Source organism: Sceloporus occidentalis, unplaced genomic scaffold (assembly GCF_023333645.1).
Source record: "Sceloporus occidentalis isolate IW3139 unplaced genomic scaffold, rSceOcc1.0.p SCAF_5, whole genome shotgun sequence".
Lineage (NCBI taxonomy): Eukaryota > Metazoa > Chordata > Lepidosauria > Squamata > Phrynosomatidae > Sceloporus > Sceloporus occidentalis.
The window spans coordinates 138,171,407-138,191,692 of NW_028316985.1; the positions used below are offsets into that span (position 1 = coordinate 138,171,407).

At 41.3% G+C, this 20,286-nt stretch overlaps 1 protein-coding gene across 3 annotated transcripts; it reads right to left on the reverse strand.

Moving 5' to 3' along the window:
* Positions 1-564: 564 nt before the first annotated feature.
* On the reverse strand, positions 565-18,704 carry TMEM144 (transmembrane protein 144). 3 transcript variants are annotated; one of them, XM_089525604.1, is made up of 12 exons: positions 18,534-18,704; positions 17,313-17,507; positions 16,365-16,487; positions 15,243-15,342; positions 13,821-13,901; positions 12,178-12,256; positions 11,552-11,637; positions 11,154-11,272; positions 10,415-10,534; positions 8,158-8,255; positions 4,615-4,668; positions 565-2,396 (listed from the first exon to the last, which is right to left on the reverse strand). In XM_089525604.1, exons 2-12 carry the CDS (start codon positions 17,449-17,451, stop codon positions 2,313-2,315), a joined length of 1,083 nt encoding a protein of 360 aa, XP_089381730.1. In that variant the 5' UTR covers positions 17,452-17,507; positions 18,534-18,704; the 3' UTR covers positions 565-2,312. The 3 variants fall into 3 exon arrangements, with proteins under 3 accessions (XP_089381730.1, XP_089381732.1, XP_089381731.1); XM_089525605.1 differs by lacking the exon at positions 565-2,396 and adding an exon at positions 3,623-3,720; XM_089525606.1 differs by lacking the exon at positions 8,158-8,255 and having other exon boundaries at positions 2,314-2,396.
* Positions 18,705-20,286: the final 1,582 nt, after the last annotated feature.

Sequence of the window (20,286 nt, forward strand, 5' to 3'; positions counted from 1 at the left end):
ACAAAATGGCTGTGGAATCCTAAAAGCTGTTCCTCATCCTTGAATTTCTGACTCTATAGAATCACTAACAATATGTATGGGCTAGCTGGGTTCTATCATCACTTTTGTTAACAACATCTGCATACTTTGACCCTTGAAGTAGGCAAGTTTAATGTATTGGGCTGCAGAGTTTTGCCATTTGATTTGGGCCAATACTGAATTTCTATGTGTTTCCATCACAAGAGGCATGTAACAGTGTCTGAAATGGCACCACTGTATCCTTGCTATCTCACAAGGTCACAAACCAGAAGAATCCACACACTTTGTTCCTTTCATGTCTACGGGTGATGCATGCACAGGTTTGAATCAGACCAAAGGTTTCTAAAAAAGGATGGAACAAAATGGCAATAACCCAATCACTACAACTGACACAGTTATTGGTGTGTATCCCCAATTCTGAGAAGTGGAAAGTTTCAAAGACAGAGTGCTGTTCACCCAGTTTTCATTGGAAGGAGGTAACAGAAGGCATTTGGAAATACTTACATTTATTTATTTACAAACCATACAAAATAAAAGTCAGTAAGTAAATATTTAAGAAACATTAAGTAAAAACAAGAAATTATGGGGTAAGAAACCCCAAGCAGACCATAAACTAAGGAAACAGAAAAAAGGTGGGCCTCCACAGATGGACCTTTGGAGCTTTCCTTGAAGAAAGTCTTGATAGTCCGGAAGTGAAAGCTGACACCAGAGTTGGAGAAGCAGGGCCACCACAGAAAAGACCTAACCAACACCTTGGCAGTGCTGATACCTCATAGTGCAGGCAGGCTGCTATGGGAGAAAGCAAATATCTTGGCCCAAAATTGTGAAGGTTTACAAATAAAGAAGCTGAGTATAAGGTGCACATTCACAGGACTGATACTCAAGTAAATATAGCTCTCCCATTAGCTGGCATAGCAGGCACAGCTTTCATATACATAATCCCCCTGGCTCTGATCCCTGCTGAACTAGAAGCACTTCAATCCACAATTTCAATGCAAGCAATCCACATCTTGGCTGAAAGGCATTATGAGATCTGTTGCTGAATGATGAGCTACCAGCAAGGTGTGAAGGTCCAAGGAATGACTGGTCTTGTGGAAACATAGGAGGCATGCTTACCATGTTGAAATACTTTTAGCTCACAAAAAGATCAGGTTTTTAGATCCCTAAAAAGTTTTAATTAGGGTATTGGCAGATCCCTAAAAGATACACTGATGGGAGTTAGGTGCCCCTTTTGCAAACAAATGACATCTCTGAGCATTTGCTCATTCCAAAGGTTTGTGATCTGTAACAGAACCATGCTTATAGGTCTTTTCATACCAAAATCTTCTTGTTGTTGTGTGCCTTCAGGTCATTTCCGATTTATGACTCACCTATGGACACCCAGTGGGTTCCCATGGCTGAGCAGGGAATCGAACCCTGATCTCCAGGCTTGTAGTCCAGTGCTCAAACCACTACATCATGCTGGCTCTCAAAATGTACCTCTCCAAAACGTGTTCTTTTTGTTCAGAAACTTTATTTTAAAGTGAGGTAAATACATTTTAGTGCAATTTAGTAGACAATTAGGAATAAGAAATCTTTGCTCACCTATCTGCCAGTTGCCCAGAAGTTTAGCAATAGATTCCCATCCCCATTATGCTCCGCTTGCAGGCCTGTAGTGGCCTAAGACAATTTGCTGCTTGAGGCAGGGCAGTGAATTGCACCTCCTCCCAGTCAAAATACATCCAAGCCCAAAGTCAGGCAAGTTAATTTGGCTCATGAAGCAGCAAATCCTTTAAGCACCTCTACCCACCCTCAGATTATCAATAATGTGCTGCTCTTTTGTGATGCTCAAAATATGCTGCAAGAGAAGACTCTGACTAATGGTAGGGTTGGTCCTGCCACCCTGGCTATCTAACCACTGAGAAATAGACAGAATGCCCAATACTAAAATTATTTCCCCTGATTCGTGCTTAACATGTACATGGTATTGAACTCTTATTTTTATACTTCAGCTTCCCAAATTAGCAACAACCACAAGACAAAACGTTATGAGATCATTAAAAGCCCCAACACTGATTTCAGTTCGTAATCATCTGAACCCAGCAAGCTTTCCTTTCCCTTTCCAGAATGTGGAAAATATGAAGAATGTTTTGCATTTAGCACAAACAGTCTCTGATTTATGGAGTTTAAGTTTTCTGTCTCTCCAGTTAGAGTGATGGTATTAGTGACCCAAGGAAATTAATAGATGTGGTGATCCTGAAGGTCTTAAATTTCTTAACTAGTGGTGCCATCTGCTGGTTCAAGCAATGTTATCTTCAGACTTTAGAAAAAGCTGTTGAAAGTGACCCAGCCAAAATGACACAAAATGCTACCATAAGCAACAAATAATTTTTCAGTCCCTGCAGAAACATAAAAAGGGATGGAAGGGGAAAGTCAAGGAAGAAAAATAAAACAGATTCAAGAAATATAACATGGCATTGGGTTATCTGCAGCACACTGGAGATCAGCAGACTGGTACAAATGCATAGTTATCAGTATATGCTTTATTTGAAAATTAATATCCAGCTACTGTATATCTAGCACATTGAAACATGCATCTAGTTAGCTAAATGAACTGAATGGATCAGCATGTTAATTTAGTCTGTAGCTTCTGGGTTCTAACCCCACATCAGCCAGAAAGATCTTGATTTTGAACCAGTCATGGCCTTGCCTACCTAACTGGGTTGTTCTGAGAATAAAATAGGGTAACACAAATATACTGCTGCAGATATAAAATTGCAGCCCTGACTCAATTACTCATATGCTAGTTACCTTTAAGTTAGGGCCTTTTCACACTATACAGTTATAGCATCATGATTGCACTTTAAGTGCCACTGCAACAACCTACAGAATCCTGGGATTTGCTTTTTGGTGAGGCCCTAGAGCAGTCTGGCACAGAATTCTAGACCCCCTTTATAAACTGTAAATCCCAGGAGTCTATACGATGTTGCCATCACAATTAAAGTGGGATCATAGTGCTATAAATGTGAATGTGAAAGAGCCACTGACAATCATACTGTATTTTAGGTATCATTGGTTATGCAAAAGGCTTTGAAACATCTATTGGTGTGTCCACTTGGATGCTAGTAAGGGCAAGAATGTGCCAACGTGGAACATCATTTTTGTTGCAGACCAGAGCTGGTGTTATTCTCTAAGGACCTAAGAGAATTTAGGACGGGGTTAGTTTATGGACTGTTTTCACTTGCATGATTCTGCCCATTCTCTCAATTTTCCTGCAGTGGTCCTACTTGTGTGCCTACTACAGTGGTACCTCAGGATACGAAATACCCAGGTTACGAAATTTTCGGGATACGAAAAAATCCCATTGGAAAACATTGTTCCGGGTTACGAAAGTTTTTTCGGGTTACGAAAAAACTTTTGGTGCTTTTCGGCGCGATTTCACACCAAATCGCGGCTTTTCCCCATTAGCGCCTATGGGAATTCGGCTTGCGAAAGCCTTTCGGGTTACGAAATTGACAGCGGAACGAATTAATTTCGTAACCCGAGGCACCACTGTACTAAAGTCAATTAAATCTGGTTAAGCACAAGAGATATGGCCTCTTGATGTGGGTGTCCCCATAGTTATGGAACTCTACTCCAGTTGTTCAGTGCTTGACCCATTCAGTTGTTTTTTGAAAGAAGTTAAAAACGTACCTTATCTACTTTCTACTTTCCTTTCTTTTCCTTAAGAAAACTGATGGTTGTATCAATCAAAACAGTTTCTTCTCCATGCAACCATCATTTGTATACACACTACTGTAAACTTACATGCTCTGTGCACTATAGCACACTTTCATAATTGCTTAAAATTTATTGTTTTATTTTGTGTGCTTTGTCCCCACATTCACAAATACGTTTACTTAACTAAACACAGTACATGCCAGACAAGGCGAGTAAATGCATAAGATGTGTGGTGAAAGTGGACTAACTGTCTGAAACAATTTATTCAGAAATAAGGGACAAAACTATGCAATACACACATGTATCATTCTACATGGGGAAAAATAAGTTTTAAAGACAGTGCCATAGATGATAAGGAGATGGTTAACCTTTTTCATTTCCAGTACTTTGTCACTACAACTCTTCCTTCTCCAACTCCTTACCCTATTGTAAGGTTGAATGTTTTCCCTAGAAAATATGCCACTGGCATCTAGTGGCTGGCAGACTATCTGGAGATGGTAAAGGAAAAATGTCAGCTGAAGGGTTAAGCTCATCCTCTCCTCCATCATTGCTTCTTTATCCCAAATTGTCCTTCCTCTTGTGTTTCTGTTCCCTGTAGGAAGCAGTCACTGTGAGTTTTAATATGATTTCCATCTAAAGCTTTGGAAATTCAAAATAAGTGGGGGAACAGGAAGTACAAGAGAGTCCTTTTCCTGTACAACTCTGGAACATTCAAATCTGAACTCATACATTTTGTATGTGAGGATGGAAGAAACATAGGCATGGCTTCTGACACTAACAAAAGCATGGGTAAAGTGTGCAACTCAGTTGACCAATGCTTTCACCCTCTGACACTTTTCTTTAGATGTAGACATGGGTATGATGAGAGATGTATGTTCAGGATGTTAAAGCCCTTACCTTTATTTCTTTAAACACCAGCACTCCCCACATTGCAGCTATGAAGCCAGGACCCTAAAAGAACACGTTTAACAGACAATGAATATTAACCAGATCATTTGTTCATGAGGCTTGTCTTGGGGTTTAATTGCCTCACTTCAATTTATTCTTGCATTCAGTAATGTCTGAGGAGATTATCGCATATCGTTCTCAGAACGTTCTGCATCGTAATGTGATGAGAACATTCCTGGAACGGATATTACCGCATTGAGTAAACTGGAACATGATCAGAACATGATTGGAACGCATTTTACCGCACAGCGCTTCCTTTTTCTTGAAACCGTTCCCAGAACATTTTCCACAGAGCCGAGAGAAATCCATTCTCTCATTCCTCCGTTTCCTGATTGGCTGAAAGAATGACAGGCAGGGAGGCAGGCAGGCGAGCGACTGCACTGAGGGAAGGTGTGTGTGTGTGTTTATGTGTGTGTGTGTGTGTGTGTGTGTGTGTGAGTGTGTGTGAGGGGGAAAGAAGGAGGGAGGGAAGGGAGGGAAGTTGGGACAAGGGAGAGAAGAGAAAAGGAGGGAAAGAGAGAGAAAGAGAGAGGGAAAGAGGGGACCAGGGCAGAGAGCAGGAGGGAGAGGGTCTGGCTCTTTGCTATGGAATTCTGGGAGTTTGCTTGCTTTTGTGTGGTGCTCCAAACAGAGGAGCTTTTGTGAGTTCCCTCTTTGAGGGAAGGAGGAGAAAGTCCTGAGCATCCCTGCCATCCCTGCCTCCTGCAGGCTGCCAGCACAGGAGCCCTGCTGGACATGACACCAGAGGCCCCCCGCAGAAGCAGCCAGACCCTCTCCCTCTTGCACTCTGTCCTGGTCCCCTCTTTCCCTCTCTCTTTCTCTCTCTTTCCCTCCTTTCCTCTTCTCTCCCTTGTCCCAACTTTCCTCCCTTCCCTCCCTCCTTCTTTCCCCCCTCACACACACACACACACGCACGCACACACACACACACCTTTCCTCACTGCAGTCCCTCGCCTCCCTGCCTGTCATTCTTTTTGCAGAGAGCAAGAGGGAGAGGGTCTGGCTGCTTCTGTGGGGGGGGGGGGGGCGCTCTGGTGTCATGTCCAGCGGGGCTCCTGTGCTGGCAGCCTGCAGGAGGCAGGGATGGCAGGGATGCCCAGGACCTTCTCCTCCTTCCCTCAAACAGGGAACCCACAAAAACTCCTCTGTTTGGAGCACCACACAAAAGCAAGCAAACTCCCAGAATTCCATAGCAAAGAGCTAGACCCTCTCCCTCTTGCTCTCTGCCCTGGTCCCCTCTTTCCCTCTCTCTTTCTCTCTCTTTCCCTCCTTTCCTCTTCTCTCCCTTGTCCCAACTTTCCTCCCTTCCCTCCCTCCTTCTTTCCCCCCCCCCCACACCTTCCCTCACTGCAGTCCCTTGCCTGCCTGCCTGCCTGCCTCCCTGCCTGTCATTCTTTCAGCCAATCAGGAGACGGAGGAATGAGAGAACGGATTTGACAACAGATAAGAATACCGCACAGACCTCTGTTGGAATGTTCTCATCACGTTACAGCTCGCTGGGAACACATTTAATCTGTCCCCTCCTGGAACACATGTAGAACACATTTAGAACGTTCTGAGAACCCGATTGGAACACATATGTGCAGTATTCTTAAATGTGTTCCGTTCTCATCGGGTTCTCAGAACGTTCTGAGAACGCAGTGCGGTATTCTCCTGAGTGTGCATTATATTATTGCTCACTAGTCAAACAGGAGGAAGAAAGGATATAGGTCAGTCCTACAAAAAGTTCTGACCAAGGGTGAGAAACTTTGGCTTTTGTCTAGGCAACTGACAGAAATTACAGAAAGCCATTCACAACCTATATCTTACACCAAGTTTCCTACATGACTATCTATGCACATTCCGCAAAATAATGTGGGACCCTCCAGTGGAACTGACAAACAAGGAACTTTCAGAAAGATGAGTAATACTGTAGTTGTATTTTATAGTTATCAGTTTCCTATAATAAATTCCTATCCCCTCCAATAATATATGCATCCAATTTTAGCTCCTCAAGCATAAACCATTTTACTGCATATCTCAGACACTTATTGCTGTAACTGACCTACAAAACATCCCAATGAATATTCTGGCTGTTGGACAGTAGGACATCTTTTAATACCCTGCTGTCCCATAGTCAGAATATTTATTGGGAAGTTTTGCAGTTGCTAGCTTTGATCTAAATGGCATCTGCAAAAAAAAGCCCCAAAGCACCTCCAGTTTCCTTTGTCTGTGAGAGGACAAGATACGCGTGATGAAGGATACTAATCTCTGCACTTCTGAAATTAATTAAAAATTACTGTACCAGATATGTTGATAGGACAGACTCAACATTAACTGTCACTGTGAACTATGTAAGTGCATCTATGTGGGGAAGACAAGACTTTTTATACCTCCACCCCAGCTCCACAACTGGTATCTGCTTCATGCAGGGCAGGAAATGATTTCCCTCAGCATAGCAGTTCTTAAATTGCTCTCCACCACAGTGGCTCTTGTGTCCCCCACACTGTAGTTGTTCAAAGAGATTTAGGCTCAGAAGTCTCACCTCTGGCTCTGGGCTGAATCCTTTGCTGCGCTCACACCCTACAAATGATTTGGAGGGGAAGGGGGGAAATTGCTGGATGAAGTTGCCTTCCTCCTTTCTTATTTAGGTTCCCAGTGTGTCCTCATGTTGAGATCCTCCTACCCCATTATATGGAATCTGACCACATGCCACCTTATTTTCATAACTGGAGTCATTAGTAGGACCAGTCCTACAGGTGGCAGGGTGAGGTATCAGCCTCAAGCAGCAAATGCTAGAGGGCAGCAGAAGGAGTCCTTTTTACTAATGCACACTTATTATCACTGATGTTACTGAAAGACAGAGTTGTGTGTGTCACATGGCCTCTCCAGGATTCAGAAGTGGCTACCATGTACTGCAGAGGGCACTGCTCTATCACCAGTTCAGTTCTGCTCCTTCTGGAGTAATATATTTGTGTGGGCAGATGTGAGGATCTTTGCCCCAGGACACACAAAAAAGGACCCGCTCTGCTAGTCTCTATATGTGCAAGCTACAATTAAATGTAATGCTTGCAAAATGAAATTGCACATGCTCCTTCAAAAAGAAAGAAAGAAAGAAAGAAAGAAAGAAAGAAAGAACCTAATATGTATTGTCTAGAATAGACTGACAGATATATACCTCTCAAGGCTGCTTGTACCATCTCAGTCAGTTAAATTACTCTCCACCACAGTGGCCCTTGTGTTCCAGGTGCCTCAGCAAACTACAAATCCCCAAGTTCTTTAGGACAGAGTCATGGCAGTTAAAGTGGTGTCAAACGGCTTTATTTCTATAGTGAGGCTCAGCCATCATGATCACCAACCAAAAGGTAGTTGTAGTATAGAAAGAAAATTAAGCCCTGCCTGGTATGAAAATAAAAGAGGCCTAAAAGAAACTTTTCCATGCTCTGCTTGCGGCCACAAAACCCATGCTCCCCATTTCTCATTTATGAACAGATTGATTTTGTTATAACTTACTGCAGTGATTATTGGAAAGCTGACCACAGCACTGAGGTAACGATTTGCAATGAACCAGCAGCAATTTGCGATTCCCCACATTACACCAGAAACAAAACCTGACAACCAATTAAAAATAACATTAATCTATTTAATCCAAATGGAATCAGAACAATTGCAATACTGACTACTCCTGTTTAGAATCAGTCAACAAGCCATGCCTACTCCCACAAGACAACATTTTGTTTTCCCCTCCCAAGCATATTTTTGTCCTAGAGCTGGACTTTGATGACCTCTCTATAATATCCTTCCCATCTCCAGCTACAGAGAAGCTATCTGCTCTCTTGTATTTCCCCCCACTGAAAACTGATGTTTCCCTGAGCCTGTTGCTATCTCCTTCTTGTGAGTGGATAGTGTCATTTTGGTTAAACTAACACTTAGAGAATACATTCAGAGGAATTATACTACACAGACTATGTAGGAAACAAACATGCAAGCAAATCCAGCCCACATAAATATCCATTCAAACAGGAGCTAGCTGAATATATTGGTTTTAACAAAGACTGGGATACCATATTTTTGGTCAAACATGGACCACAGAGTTCAGCACATTGCAGGGTTTCACAAACTTGGTCCCAGAATCCCTGACCACTTTGAGTGGAATTCCAAAATATCTGGAAGAACAAAGTTTGAGCTCCACTGTTCACCCTACATAGACAAATTCTGCATTTGTGGAATTCAACACTACAGGACTACGTAAACAGTTCACAAAAGGCAGCATGCTCCACTAATTTAGTTCTGCTGGAAGGGGGAAATGAAGCTTATGTTCTGCCACTGACCAATGGATGGGTGGTGAACTGCATCAGTGTCTGCTAGTCATGATGGCTATATACTACCTTCAATACTGGAAGCAATTGATTCTTATTCTGCTTATGGACTTCCACAGGCAATTGACTGGCCAGAATACTGGCTTACATAAACATTTGGTTTGATTCATTCTTATATTCATAGATATGACTGTGCTACCTTGAGGGTAAACACACTTGCTACGACCCAAGGATGCAGAAACACATGCACAAAGTGTTATACTTCATACTTTATACTATGCAAGGGAAGATTGACATATCCAGACTGAACTCACCAATGTAAGAGGAAGGAAAACCCACTGACATAAATGGGTTTTACTTTCACAGTATCACCCTGAACACATTGAGGTTGGTATGATTTTTTGGTAGCTGAATATGTCCAAGCCGGACTAATACATGGATAGCAGGTTATCAGGGTTGCCCAGTGGCTTAGGCTTGAAACCCTAAAGGGCTGCTGTCAGTCAGAACTGACAACACTGGGTTAGATGAACCCATGGTGTGACTATGGAGATTATCACATTGACAAAAAAGATGGGAGTATAGTGGTATGCTCCTGTCAATACTGCGCAATAATGCAAAGATTATCACATAACATCGTGCGACTTTGCAATTAGCCCGCGATTATCCCTTGAATAAAGAGGAATTTTAGCTTCCATTGTTCTCAATGGTTTAATGGCTTTTAATGTGAGTTTCATGGCTCACATTAGGACTTAGAGTGTAGCTAAGATATTGTGGCTGCATGTTTACTATAAGATCCTGGCCAATGTTTATATAGCTCTTTTAGTATTCAAAGCACTTCAAATATATTATCTAACTGTGATCTTTACAAGAGGCAAGCTACAATAGAAAAAGCCACACCTGCTCTTACTAGGAAGCAGAAGTACATATCCTTGAAAATATGAACATATACCATGTTAAATTAGCTAATGAGACATAACCTTCCATTCATAACACTTTTCTTGCTTATACACTTGAACTAAATAATATTAATAGCTCCCATGGTGCCTTGGTTTGCAGTCACTTTTAACCATTTTGTGCAGTGCAGCATACTTTTAATTCTCATTAAAAAAAAAAAAATCTAAGAACGATATACTCCAATGTGGTGCAGTGGTTTGAGTGTTGGACTACAACTCTGGAAAACAGGATTCGAATGAAAACCCACTGGATGACCGTGGGCAAGTCACACATTTTCAGCCTTCAAGGAAGGCAAAGGCAAACCCCCTCCTGAAGAAATCTTGCCAAGAAACCCCTGTGATAGGTTCACCTTAGGGTCACTATAAGTCAGAAATGCCTTGAAGGCACACAGTATCATATCCCAGCCACATTATGCATTCTTCTAAGAGCAACTAAATAAAGTATATTTGAGATGAACTTGCAATTAAAACAAAAGTTGACATATATCAGAATTGTACCTGGGATTATGGCTTCAGGATAAACTTTAGGACTATTTTTCATTGCTGCGCAGTAGATCAAAAAGTAAACAGTACTTGTAAGGAAGATGCCACTGAAGTGTGCAAAGACATAATCTAAATCTGAAAGAAAAGATTGAGGTGTGTGCAAAATAATTTAAGAAACACAGGAGGGCATCACTGGAGAAAGCCCAAGAAAAGAGTCTTCCGTCTGCCCCTGTTTTTACTGAATCAGATGCTTTGCTCAGTTTGCATGAGTGTAAACATCATCAATGTACCTATACGGGGTGGGCAAAATGCAGCCCATAGGCTACATGCAGGCAACAGGCCATTTTTGTGACCCCCCCCCCCAGGAGTCCTTTTCTCTAACATGCCTGAAAATTATATCTGCGGGTGCAGAAGGCATTTGCACACATGTTTTGCCCCAAAAATGCCCTCTAAGGGCCCAGGAAGGCCTACAAACATGCTCCCATGTTCCATAGAGGGTGTTTGGGGGTAAAAAAAAATGTGAATGTTATTTGCAGGAGCAGGTGCAGCCCTCCACGGTTTCCTAGAGGCTATTGCATCCTAGTCTTTCACAGTTGCCCATGTCTACCATACCTGATTGAGTTACACTAGAACTATGGTACAGTATTTCCATTGGTTTTTAAGATGCCACAACACTCCTTTTTAAAATCCCGAAATGGACTAACATGGGTTTCTCTCTTGAAATTACTTTTTAGAAGTATTCATGGGTCTTTACCAAACTGGCTGGCTCCTGTATAGGCTGTTCTGTTCCTTCTGCCATGGTCCTTGATGTAAAGTACAGGCACAAAACTAGAACCATACAATATTCCAGCCATCACAGCCAGGGAGCAGCCTCTTACATAAAAAAGAAAGAGAAAGAGATGGCCAATTCATTATCATGTCTTGAGTTACAACATTCACAGTCACAGAAACCATGGCAACATTTGAAAAATGCTGATGGCTTCCTAGAAATGGCTTCCTGCAAGAGATGTCAAAGTGCTCACACTGTAAATGGGTTAGTTACAGGTTTTATATCTCAGCTGCCTTAGGGAACTAATAACTGAATGGATGTCACAAGAAATAAGGGGCGGAGGGCAGGTAGAAAAATTCACCAGAACCACATGGAGAACATACATTACTCTCTTTCCCAATGGAGAAAGACTGTCCACCCATGATGCATCACTCCTGTTTTCTGCTCCACATTCAGAAGAGTTGATTTGCTGTTGATGAAAATGAAACCTATTGAGTCTAAGATTTCTGAAAAGGTTGCTGAAAATATCCAAACCTGAATTCATTGGCTATCAAGAGCTACCAGTCATGATGGAGATGTATCTCCTCCATACCTGAAGTGAATTGAAGATCACTTCAAGGGCCCTTCTACACTACTCAGTTACAGCACTATGATTGCACTTTAACTGCTGTGACAACTTCCTATGGCATCCTGGGATTTGTCATTCTCTCTGGCTGAGAATACTAAATGCCACGCCCTAAATTGTCAGCCCCGGATTCTACAGGATGGAACCATGGCAGATAAAGTGGAATCATAGTGCTATAATTGTGTAATGTGAAATGGGCACTGTGCCTTTCACACTTTGTGTAACATGAAAGGGCTTAGATTCCTGAAGAAACTTACATGAAGCAGACAGAAAGGAAAGCTAGGTCCTTATGGCTCCCCCATTAGAATGCCAGTGATCTGAATAATGTTAAAGCCTTTCTGTCAGTACAGAAACATATATTTATAATATGAAGATGAAACTTACGTGGTCCCTTAATAATGGAGTGTTTTCTGATGGTGGTGAGCTCTGAACATCAGTTCTTATAAAAAGAAATAGGATGGTGCTGCAGAGGAAACAATATGAAACACGAAATTCATGATGAGTTTTATACCCATAAATATCAATACATAGTTTAACCAATCCTATTTTATTTATTGTGAGCTTTTTTAAAAACTATTTTCCCATTTGCAAGATTTTATTCTTTAATATCTAGGATGGTGTGGAGGCCTCTTGGTTCTCAAACGCTGGCCTAAATCCAGTTGTTAGTATCAACTAGAGTAGACTCACTAAATCAACAAAATATTAACAAACTAATCCTGGTGTAAGGTTTATTGATTCAGTAGGTCCACTCTGATTGGGGCTAGCAATCATAAAAATTATGGCAAGCATGCTGTTGAGAAGTTACATTATCATGAACTGACTTACAATCATGTAAAATTGAATTGTAGAACATTGCAGAACATTCGTATTCCCAGGAAGGGAGCAGAGATATAGCTATCATTAGGACCATTGCCCAAACAGAGCCAGCAGCATGAGCACTGGACAATAGTCCCTATGCACAACATGTCTTGAGGTGCTATGTGTCCCAGTATGTAACAGGAGCCCCTATTGCACAACAGAACAGCTTGCACAATGTTCTGTTGTGCATTGTCACAACTGACTAGCATGGTTGGCCTTGGTCTATGTTTTTATACAATTCTGCAAATGACTTAAAGTAGTACAATTTTAATGATGACCTTTACTGAAATAGATTATAGATTACTGGTATCAATGAGATGTAAATTCCAGTGATTCAATATATTTATACTTTTTAGGCCTAACAATTTGACTTAAGTCATTAACATCAAATTAAAAACAGTGCAGACCTATGCATGTTTATAGCCCACTGTGCTAATGAGACTAACTTCCCAGTGTGTTTAGGACTGCAGCCTTAAGAGACACACATTTAGGCTTGATCTCAAAAGAATATGATATTCACTTTGTTTCACTTGTTTCTAAATGTATTCACCTTAGTGATGTTTTTAAATCTGAAATATCTTGGGCCCGTTCCGCACGGGCGTAAAGTGCGTCTTGGGGATGTACTAGGGTTAGGGAAAGTGCGTGCCTTACGCACGCACCTAACCCAAATACGTCCCCAGGACATACAAAATGGTGGCACCCGTTCCACATGGGGGCCGCCATGACTACGTCACAGCTGCACCGCCTCCAAACGGGGCGGTGTGGAAGTGATGTAGTGGGGCCGCGCGAGGGCACCTGGGGCGCCCTTTCCACGGCCCCGGAAGGAGCTCCGTTTCGGAGCTCCTTCCACGATTTGCATTGCTGGCGCAGCCTCTACACAGCTGCGCCAGCGATGCAAATGAGAAAGGGGCTGAACGGCCCCTTTCTCCACGTCCCTGATGCCGTCGGGTGTCCTTGGGGCATGAAGCCCCAACCACACCCCTTTCCAGGCTGTGGGGAAGCGGCCTTTTGCCGCTTCCCTGCAGCCTGGAAAGCGGCGGATTGGGGCCTCAGAGGCTGCCGCTGTGGCAACTGAGGCCCCAATCCGGCGGGGAAACGGGCGGTCTGTAACGCACCATAGTTATAAAAACAAAGCTAGTGGGTGGGTTTTTTTTGTTTTTTTTAAATACCTGAGCACTGACAGTCCAGCTCCAATGTAGTTTAAGACAGGCTTTGCAACTATTTCTGGGTCAATTCCAAACCAGCCAAACCTGTGAATCAAAATCCAGAACTCTATTATTTTAAAAATTTCAAAATATAAGAAGAAAAGAGGACAAGTGGATTAACCAATATGGTTAATCACAAATACGCTGACTATGGCATTCAAAACAACCACAATGAAATCAGTAAGCTAGGTGTGCCAGTAATCAGGCATGATGAGAGTGTTGTTAGACCACAACTCTCATCTTGCCTGATCACTGGCCATACTATATGTGACTGATAAGAAGATAAAAATCCAAAAACATTTAAAAGACAACAGAAGGAGGTAGAGTTGAACAATACCTGGAGGACCACTAGGGAAAGAACACAGAATTTTCTCACTGACACAGTACTGAAGTTTGATTAAATCTGGTACATGATGAAAGGCTGGGTAGAAAATATAAATGTATTTCTGCAAGCAAAAATGTCTGGATCCCATATACTATGCAGGAGGCAATTGGCTACCTACTTATCTTATCATACTGTGTTGAAATTATTGTTCTGTGTTTGAGGCCACTCTTTGATGTTACAAAAGTGTTAACAACTGTTCTCATACACAACATTAATAAAGTATATCACAATTACCTGTAAATTTAACCTATTAGGTAGGCTGCATCTGCATTACAGTAATAATCCAGATTGACAGCACTTTAACTACTACGTCTTAATGCTGTGAAATTTTTGGAACAGTAGTTTTTGTGGCACCAGAGCTCTCTGACAGAGAAGACTAAATGTCTCACAAATCTACAATTCCCAGAATTCTATAGCATTGGGCCATGGCAGTTAAAATAGTGTCAAACTATGGATTATTTCTGCAGTTCGGACGCAACCTCGGTCTCATATTTTTAATGTGAATGGACCTCACTAGTATCCTTTTCTTTCATTTCAGAAGTCTGCAGCTAAAGGACCCATAAATCAATAAGTGCACAGGTCAGAAGTATCTGGGTAAAGGTGTAAATCCCATATGATGCTCACAGTAAAGTTGGGATCTTGAGACCCTCTCCACAGCATCCCCTCTCATGCTGAAACCCTTGCTAGATAACCACCCAGCCACTCTTGTAGGAGACTGCCAAGAACAGGGGTTGAAGAAGGGAGAAGGGTCATCCTGTCTTGTTTGGATCCATAGAACTTCTTCTGTGGTGGCAATTAAACCTTTAGGTACTGGCCAAATGTTTCTGGATTCTAAGTGGGATCATATATTCTTTCTCACAAGTATTAAAAACATATATGTTATATTGGAGAGGGATGGGAGAAGAATGTTATTGCCAAGAACATTTGCCTAGTTGGGACAATCCTTCAAGAAAATGTTACAAAGACATACAGCAGTAAATGCTTGAGTGCATTGTGTTTACCTTGAGGTGGCCCAGCCAGTTAGCAGGTTAAAAGAAGCCCAGATTAAGAGACCAAGGCCTAAACCAATGGTTTTAACAATAGGAACGACTGTTATGTTACCTGCGCAGGACAAAAGGAACAGCAAAAGCCGTTGATTTTTAATGCAGTATTTACAACTACAACATTATAGCAATAATGCTAGCTATGATATTAATATTTAGGGCTCTTGATTACAATTCATATGGCCCGAAGAATAACAATTAATCCTTAGGGGTTAAAGGGGTTCTGAGACTGTGCAGGTGAATGACATCCCTGCACTGTGTCTTTTTTAAAAAGTGAAAATAGGCACTTTGGGCACATAAATGTATCAGTGTGGGGGCAGATACAGGCCAACCAGGTTTACTTTCTCTCTCTATTGGAGCTCCACTTTCACACACCAGTAGACACAGGAACCGTTCAAACATAGTGGGTATGCTTCTCCAGCCAACATGTGTTCTTTCAACATGTAATAGGTCCCAGCAAAACCCTCTTCCCATGTTATTACAACTACTGCACCCTAGCTGATCTCAGCACATTTAAAATAGTTCCATTACTCAGAATAAATTACAGGTACACCTGTTAGTCTTTTACCAAACAGTTAAACTTAACATCCAAGTGCAACTTAGGTGTATCACAAACGCCAAAATACTCAAAAAAATGGCATTTACAAAGTTTTTAAAAAACTAGTAAAAGATTGCAACTATCCTTGGAGAGATAATGTTTTCAGTGCTGTTTCTTTCTTTGCAATAACTCTAAGGATTCCAGTCATTAAATACTTTATCAAGCTGAATTACACAAACTGCTAGACACGGGAATAGGATGTAGTATTTGAAATGCATGTCTTACAGTTAGTGATGTGAAGGGCCACAAAAAGTGGTGGAAAAATTAGGAATCCTACTCAGTTTTTGCAGGGAAAGACCGGGTTGGGGGGGGGGGGGGAAGAGAACAAACTCATCTTTCCCTTCCAGGTTTTCATATCTCTACTTATATCTGTCTCACATTTAGCAATTGAATTACAGCATTCTTGTAATTTTCAAATGGTATGTAGAAACGTATGTGTATGTATTTTAAATCTGAAAAAAGTAAGATTTATTCAACGTTACCTGTAGCCCACAAAAAGCCCCCAACCATAGCAAGAGGCCAAAATCGAGGGCTATTTTGAATGAGGTTTACAATGAGAGATACTATCCAGATCGCAGCACAGAGAATCCATTGGAAGAACATTCCTAGAATAGAAATAAATGCAAGAAACATTAAACATAGTAGATAATATTAAAGTAGTTACAGATTCTCATTTACTTTTAATAGGTGTTGTAGAGTCCTGAGATTTTGTGGCAGGTAAGCTTCTTGTAGCAATTAGCTGAGAACCCGTGAAGTCATGGAATATTTGAAAATCACTGGGAAAATGAAGTTCAGACCCAATTTTTAATTCAGTATAAAATTTAAATACATTTTAAAAATTGTTTTGTCTTAAATTACTAAAATGTCAAGGGGCATTGTATTGGGTTGAAATGGAAACAAGTACTATTACATTTCTTGTTACTGATATAGACTTTCTGTGCCATGTGAAGCCATTTCAGGAATTTCTGGCTTAAAAGAAATTAGGAAAAAAAACAAACAGATGGATTGAGGTATATCTACAAGTTCCAATACATTATCATATGTATGAACAAAGATAATGGTTTCAGGGCCACTACATATATTAATGTATAAGTCATGAGAATTGGATATCATGCAACTCTTAAGATTTATGGCCAGGGTCAAATTTTGCACCTTTCTGTATCCTATTATGCTTCAAAACCTGTGCCTTTAATACCACTTCATCAAGGCATCTGAGAAAGTGGACTGATATCCACAAAAGCTCATGCTAAATTATAAATTAGTCTTAAATAAATAAATTAAATTAATGATTTATAAAATAAATTAAAGGTACTGTTAGATTCTGTCATCTCCCCTCTCCTTTCCACCCTTTTTTGTGGCTACTCAGAAACATGAACTCTATCACGACATGAACTCTATCTGTAAAAGGAATAGCAACCGCAAATAATTACCATCACCAGTGTCAAATTTCTTAACTGGCACAAAGTTTGTTCCAAACAGGAGGACAGCTATTCCTGAAGAGGTAAAACCAATGGCTAGATCAGTTGCATTGTTGCTCATGGAGCTGTTGCTTCCTTGCCACCCATCCATCTCTGTTCTTTGAGACTTGACTTTTCCTTAAGAAGCTACTTGGACTCTATTTCTTCCTGCAAGCAGTGGAAATCAAAAAATAAAATATTTTATTTATTCATTTTTAAAGATCCTGCCTTTCCAATAAAAAACTGCAAACAGTTCAAGGCGGCTAACAAACATTTCTAAAAACAAAGATGAACCATTACATCCATCATAATAATCAGTATATACTAGAATAATTTAGAAAGCCAGTTTGAAGGGAGATGTCTTCATAGCCTTCTTCATAATAGAAAAAAAAAGCAACTGAGGTCCAAAACACACTGCAGAAATAATCCAGTTTGAGACCACTTTAACTGGCCTGGCTCAATGCTAGGGAATTTTGGAAACTGTAGTTTTGTGAGACACGTGGCCTTCTCTGTCAGAAAGCTCCGGGGCCCCAACAAACTACAATTCCCAGGATTCCCTAGCACTCAGCCAGGGCAGTTAAAGCTGTCTCAAACTGGACTATTTCTGCAGTGTGTTTTGGACCAGAGCTGAATTCTGGGAATGAACAAACAAAAACTGGATAGTAAAATAACATCGAGTGGCAAACAACAAATATTTCTAATATTATTATGTTATCCTATTTATCTTTACAGCCTCTGATTTGTTACTGTACACTAAATTTAATCCCAATACTCTTTAAAAACATAATCTAAAACACATACCCCACATAAAAGCTACCCTGTCGTGATTTTTAAAAAGGCTGCCTGTATACAAAAGTTGTGCAATTCTTACAAAAGCCAGACTAAAAAGACGGTGGATCTGTCCTGTGGATGTTAGTTATGTGAGTTTGACACCACTTTAAGGGCCATGGTTCCATCCTACAAGACACTGGGATTTGTAGTTTTGGGAGGCATCTACACTCTTGAGCAGAGAAGAGTAAAGAAGACCTGGCCAAACTCCAAATCCCAGGATTTGTTTTAGGAAGTGCACAATGGTGATTTGGACCAGAGTGGTATCAACCCGGCTTCTTTCTGCAGTGCGGATGCAGCCTTGCATTTCCTTTCCCTGTCAATGGATAGAGACACAATGTTTCCTCTTGTGTCCAGTGGACTTACTCTCTCAGTCACAGCTTCCTGGCCAGGCTGGCTTCCTGCTCTGCTTCTCAATGCAACTCCTCCTTCCTCTTTCCATGGGAGCCTCTCCTTGCTTGCCTTGTTGCTTTGCACCTTCTGGAAGAGAGAGAAGGAGGAACCCAGTGGAATCCGCAGGATGGCGCTACTTCTCCATTCTCTCTCTCTCTCTCTCTCTCTCTCTCTCTCTCTCTCTCTCTTTCTCTCTGCACCTAGTTCTTGCTTAGCATTTGGACTCCATGACGAGGTCAGGGCAAAGGGACAAGAGGAGGAACCTTCCTTCCCTTTAAGGTAGTCCTGGTTAAGGAACCATGGCCCAGAAAACACACTGCAGGAATCATCCCCTTGGAGATCCCTTTAACTGCCCTGGGAATCCTGGGAAGTGTAGTTTATTGAGGCATCAGATCTCTCTCTCTCTCTGACAAAACCCCCCAAAGTCCCTAGCATGGAGCCACAGGGCAGTTAAAGCGGTCTCAACCTGGATTATTTCTGCAGTGTGTTTTGGACCCAGTTTCATTTGCTTTCCTGCCCTCCTCTCCTGATGTTGGAGGGAAGTGCTAGGAAACTTTGTAGCTCTTCTCTGAGCTACAAAAAAGTCTTCTCTTGTCGATACATATTTAGCAGAGCCTGGGAACTACAGTTCCCAGAATCCCCCAAAAGGCTTGGTTGGCTGGGGATTCTGGGAGCTGTAGTCCAGAGCTATTTAATTATTATTATTATTGCATACACACACACACACACACACACACACACACAAAATTGGGAGACAAAAGCTGTATCTGCACTGTTGACTTAATCCAGTTTGACATCACTTTAACTGGCCTGGCTCAATGATAGGATTGAAGAAGTCTGGGAACTGTAGTTTTGTAAGTCATTTAGCTTTCTCTGACAGAGAGCTCTGGTGCCCCAACAAACTGCAGTTCCGAGAATTCCATAGCATTGAGCCATGGCAATTAAAGTGGTATCAAAGTGGCTATTTCTGGAGTGCGGATGCAGCCAAACCGGCTTTCAAATTAATGAAAAACAACCGCAATACAATTAAAAACGAACAAAAATGAGCATTCAACTAGTATCAACTCATTAAGAGAATAACATGCAATTTAAAAGATAAATTACAATTTAAAAGATAAGCACTTAAAAACAGTATTTATTAAAACCATTAAAAATACTAAAACACATTAAAATGATAAAAATAAAACTATATAAAGAACTTTTAAAACCTTCAAATTGGTTAACAAAGGCTGCTGCTGGCACACTGCAGACACTTTGACATCCCTTTAACTGTCATGGCTCCATCCTGTACAATCCTGGGATTTATAGTTTGCCATGACACCAAAGCTCTCTAGCAGAGGAAGCAAAATATCCCACAAAGCTAGAAATCCCAGAATTCCATAGCATTAAATCATGGCAGTTAAAGCGGTGTCAAACTGCATTAATTCTGCATTGTAGATGCAGCCAAAGCATCTGACAAAGAAGGTCCTTTTTTTTTTAAAAAAAAAAAAGCAAGTCTCTCTATAGTTATCCAGCCCCCACCGTTTCTTCCTTGTCCTCTGCCTAGTTGGAAGGTTTTTAGCAGTATCTGGAAAAAATTTAACAGTGTGCATTGGGAGGATAGTGAAGGTGGGCTGGGGAAATACAGGCCTGTTACAGACTGCCAAAATAAAGCTGCTTCGGGTCTCTTTGGAGGTATGCTATTTAAATGATGCATGGGTCCTAAGAGTCCAGAGGTCGTGCCAAA

Bases quoted from the DNA above. Each gene is read 5' to 3' on its own strand.
- TMEM144 (XM_089525604.1), bottom strand. From the start codon at position 17,451: ATGGATGGGTGGCAAGGAAGCAACAGCTCCATGAGCAACAATGCAACT. The intron at 13,902-15,242 runs GTAAACACAATG...TTTGATTCACAG, and splicing joins ACTGGCTGGGCCACCTCAAG to GTTTGGCTGGTTTGGAATTG. The intron at 10,535-11,153 runs GTAAAGACCCAT...CTTTTCTTTCAG, and splicing joins TACAGGAGCCAGCCAGTTTG to ATTTAGATTATGTCTTTGCA.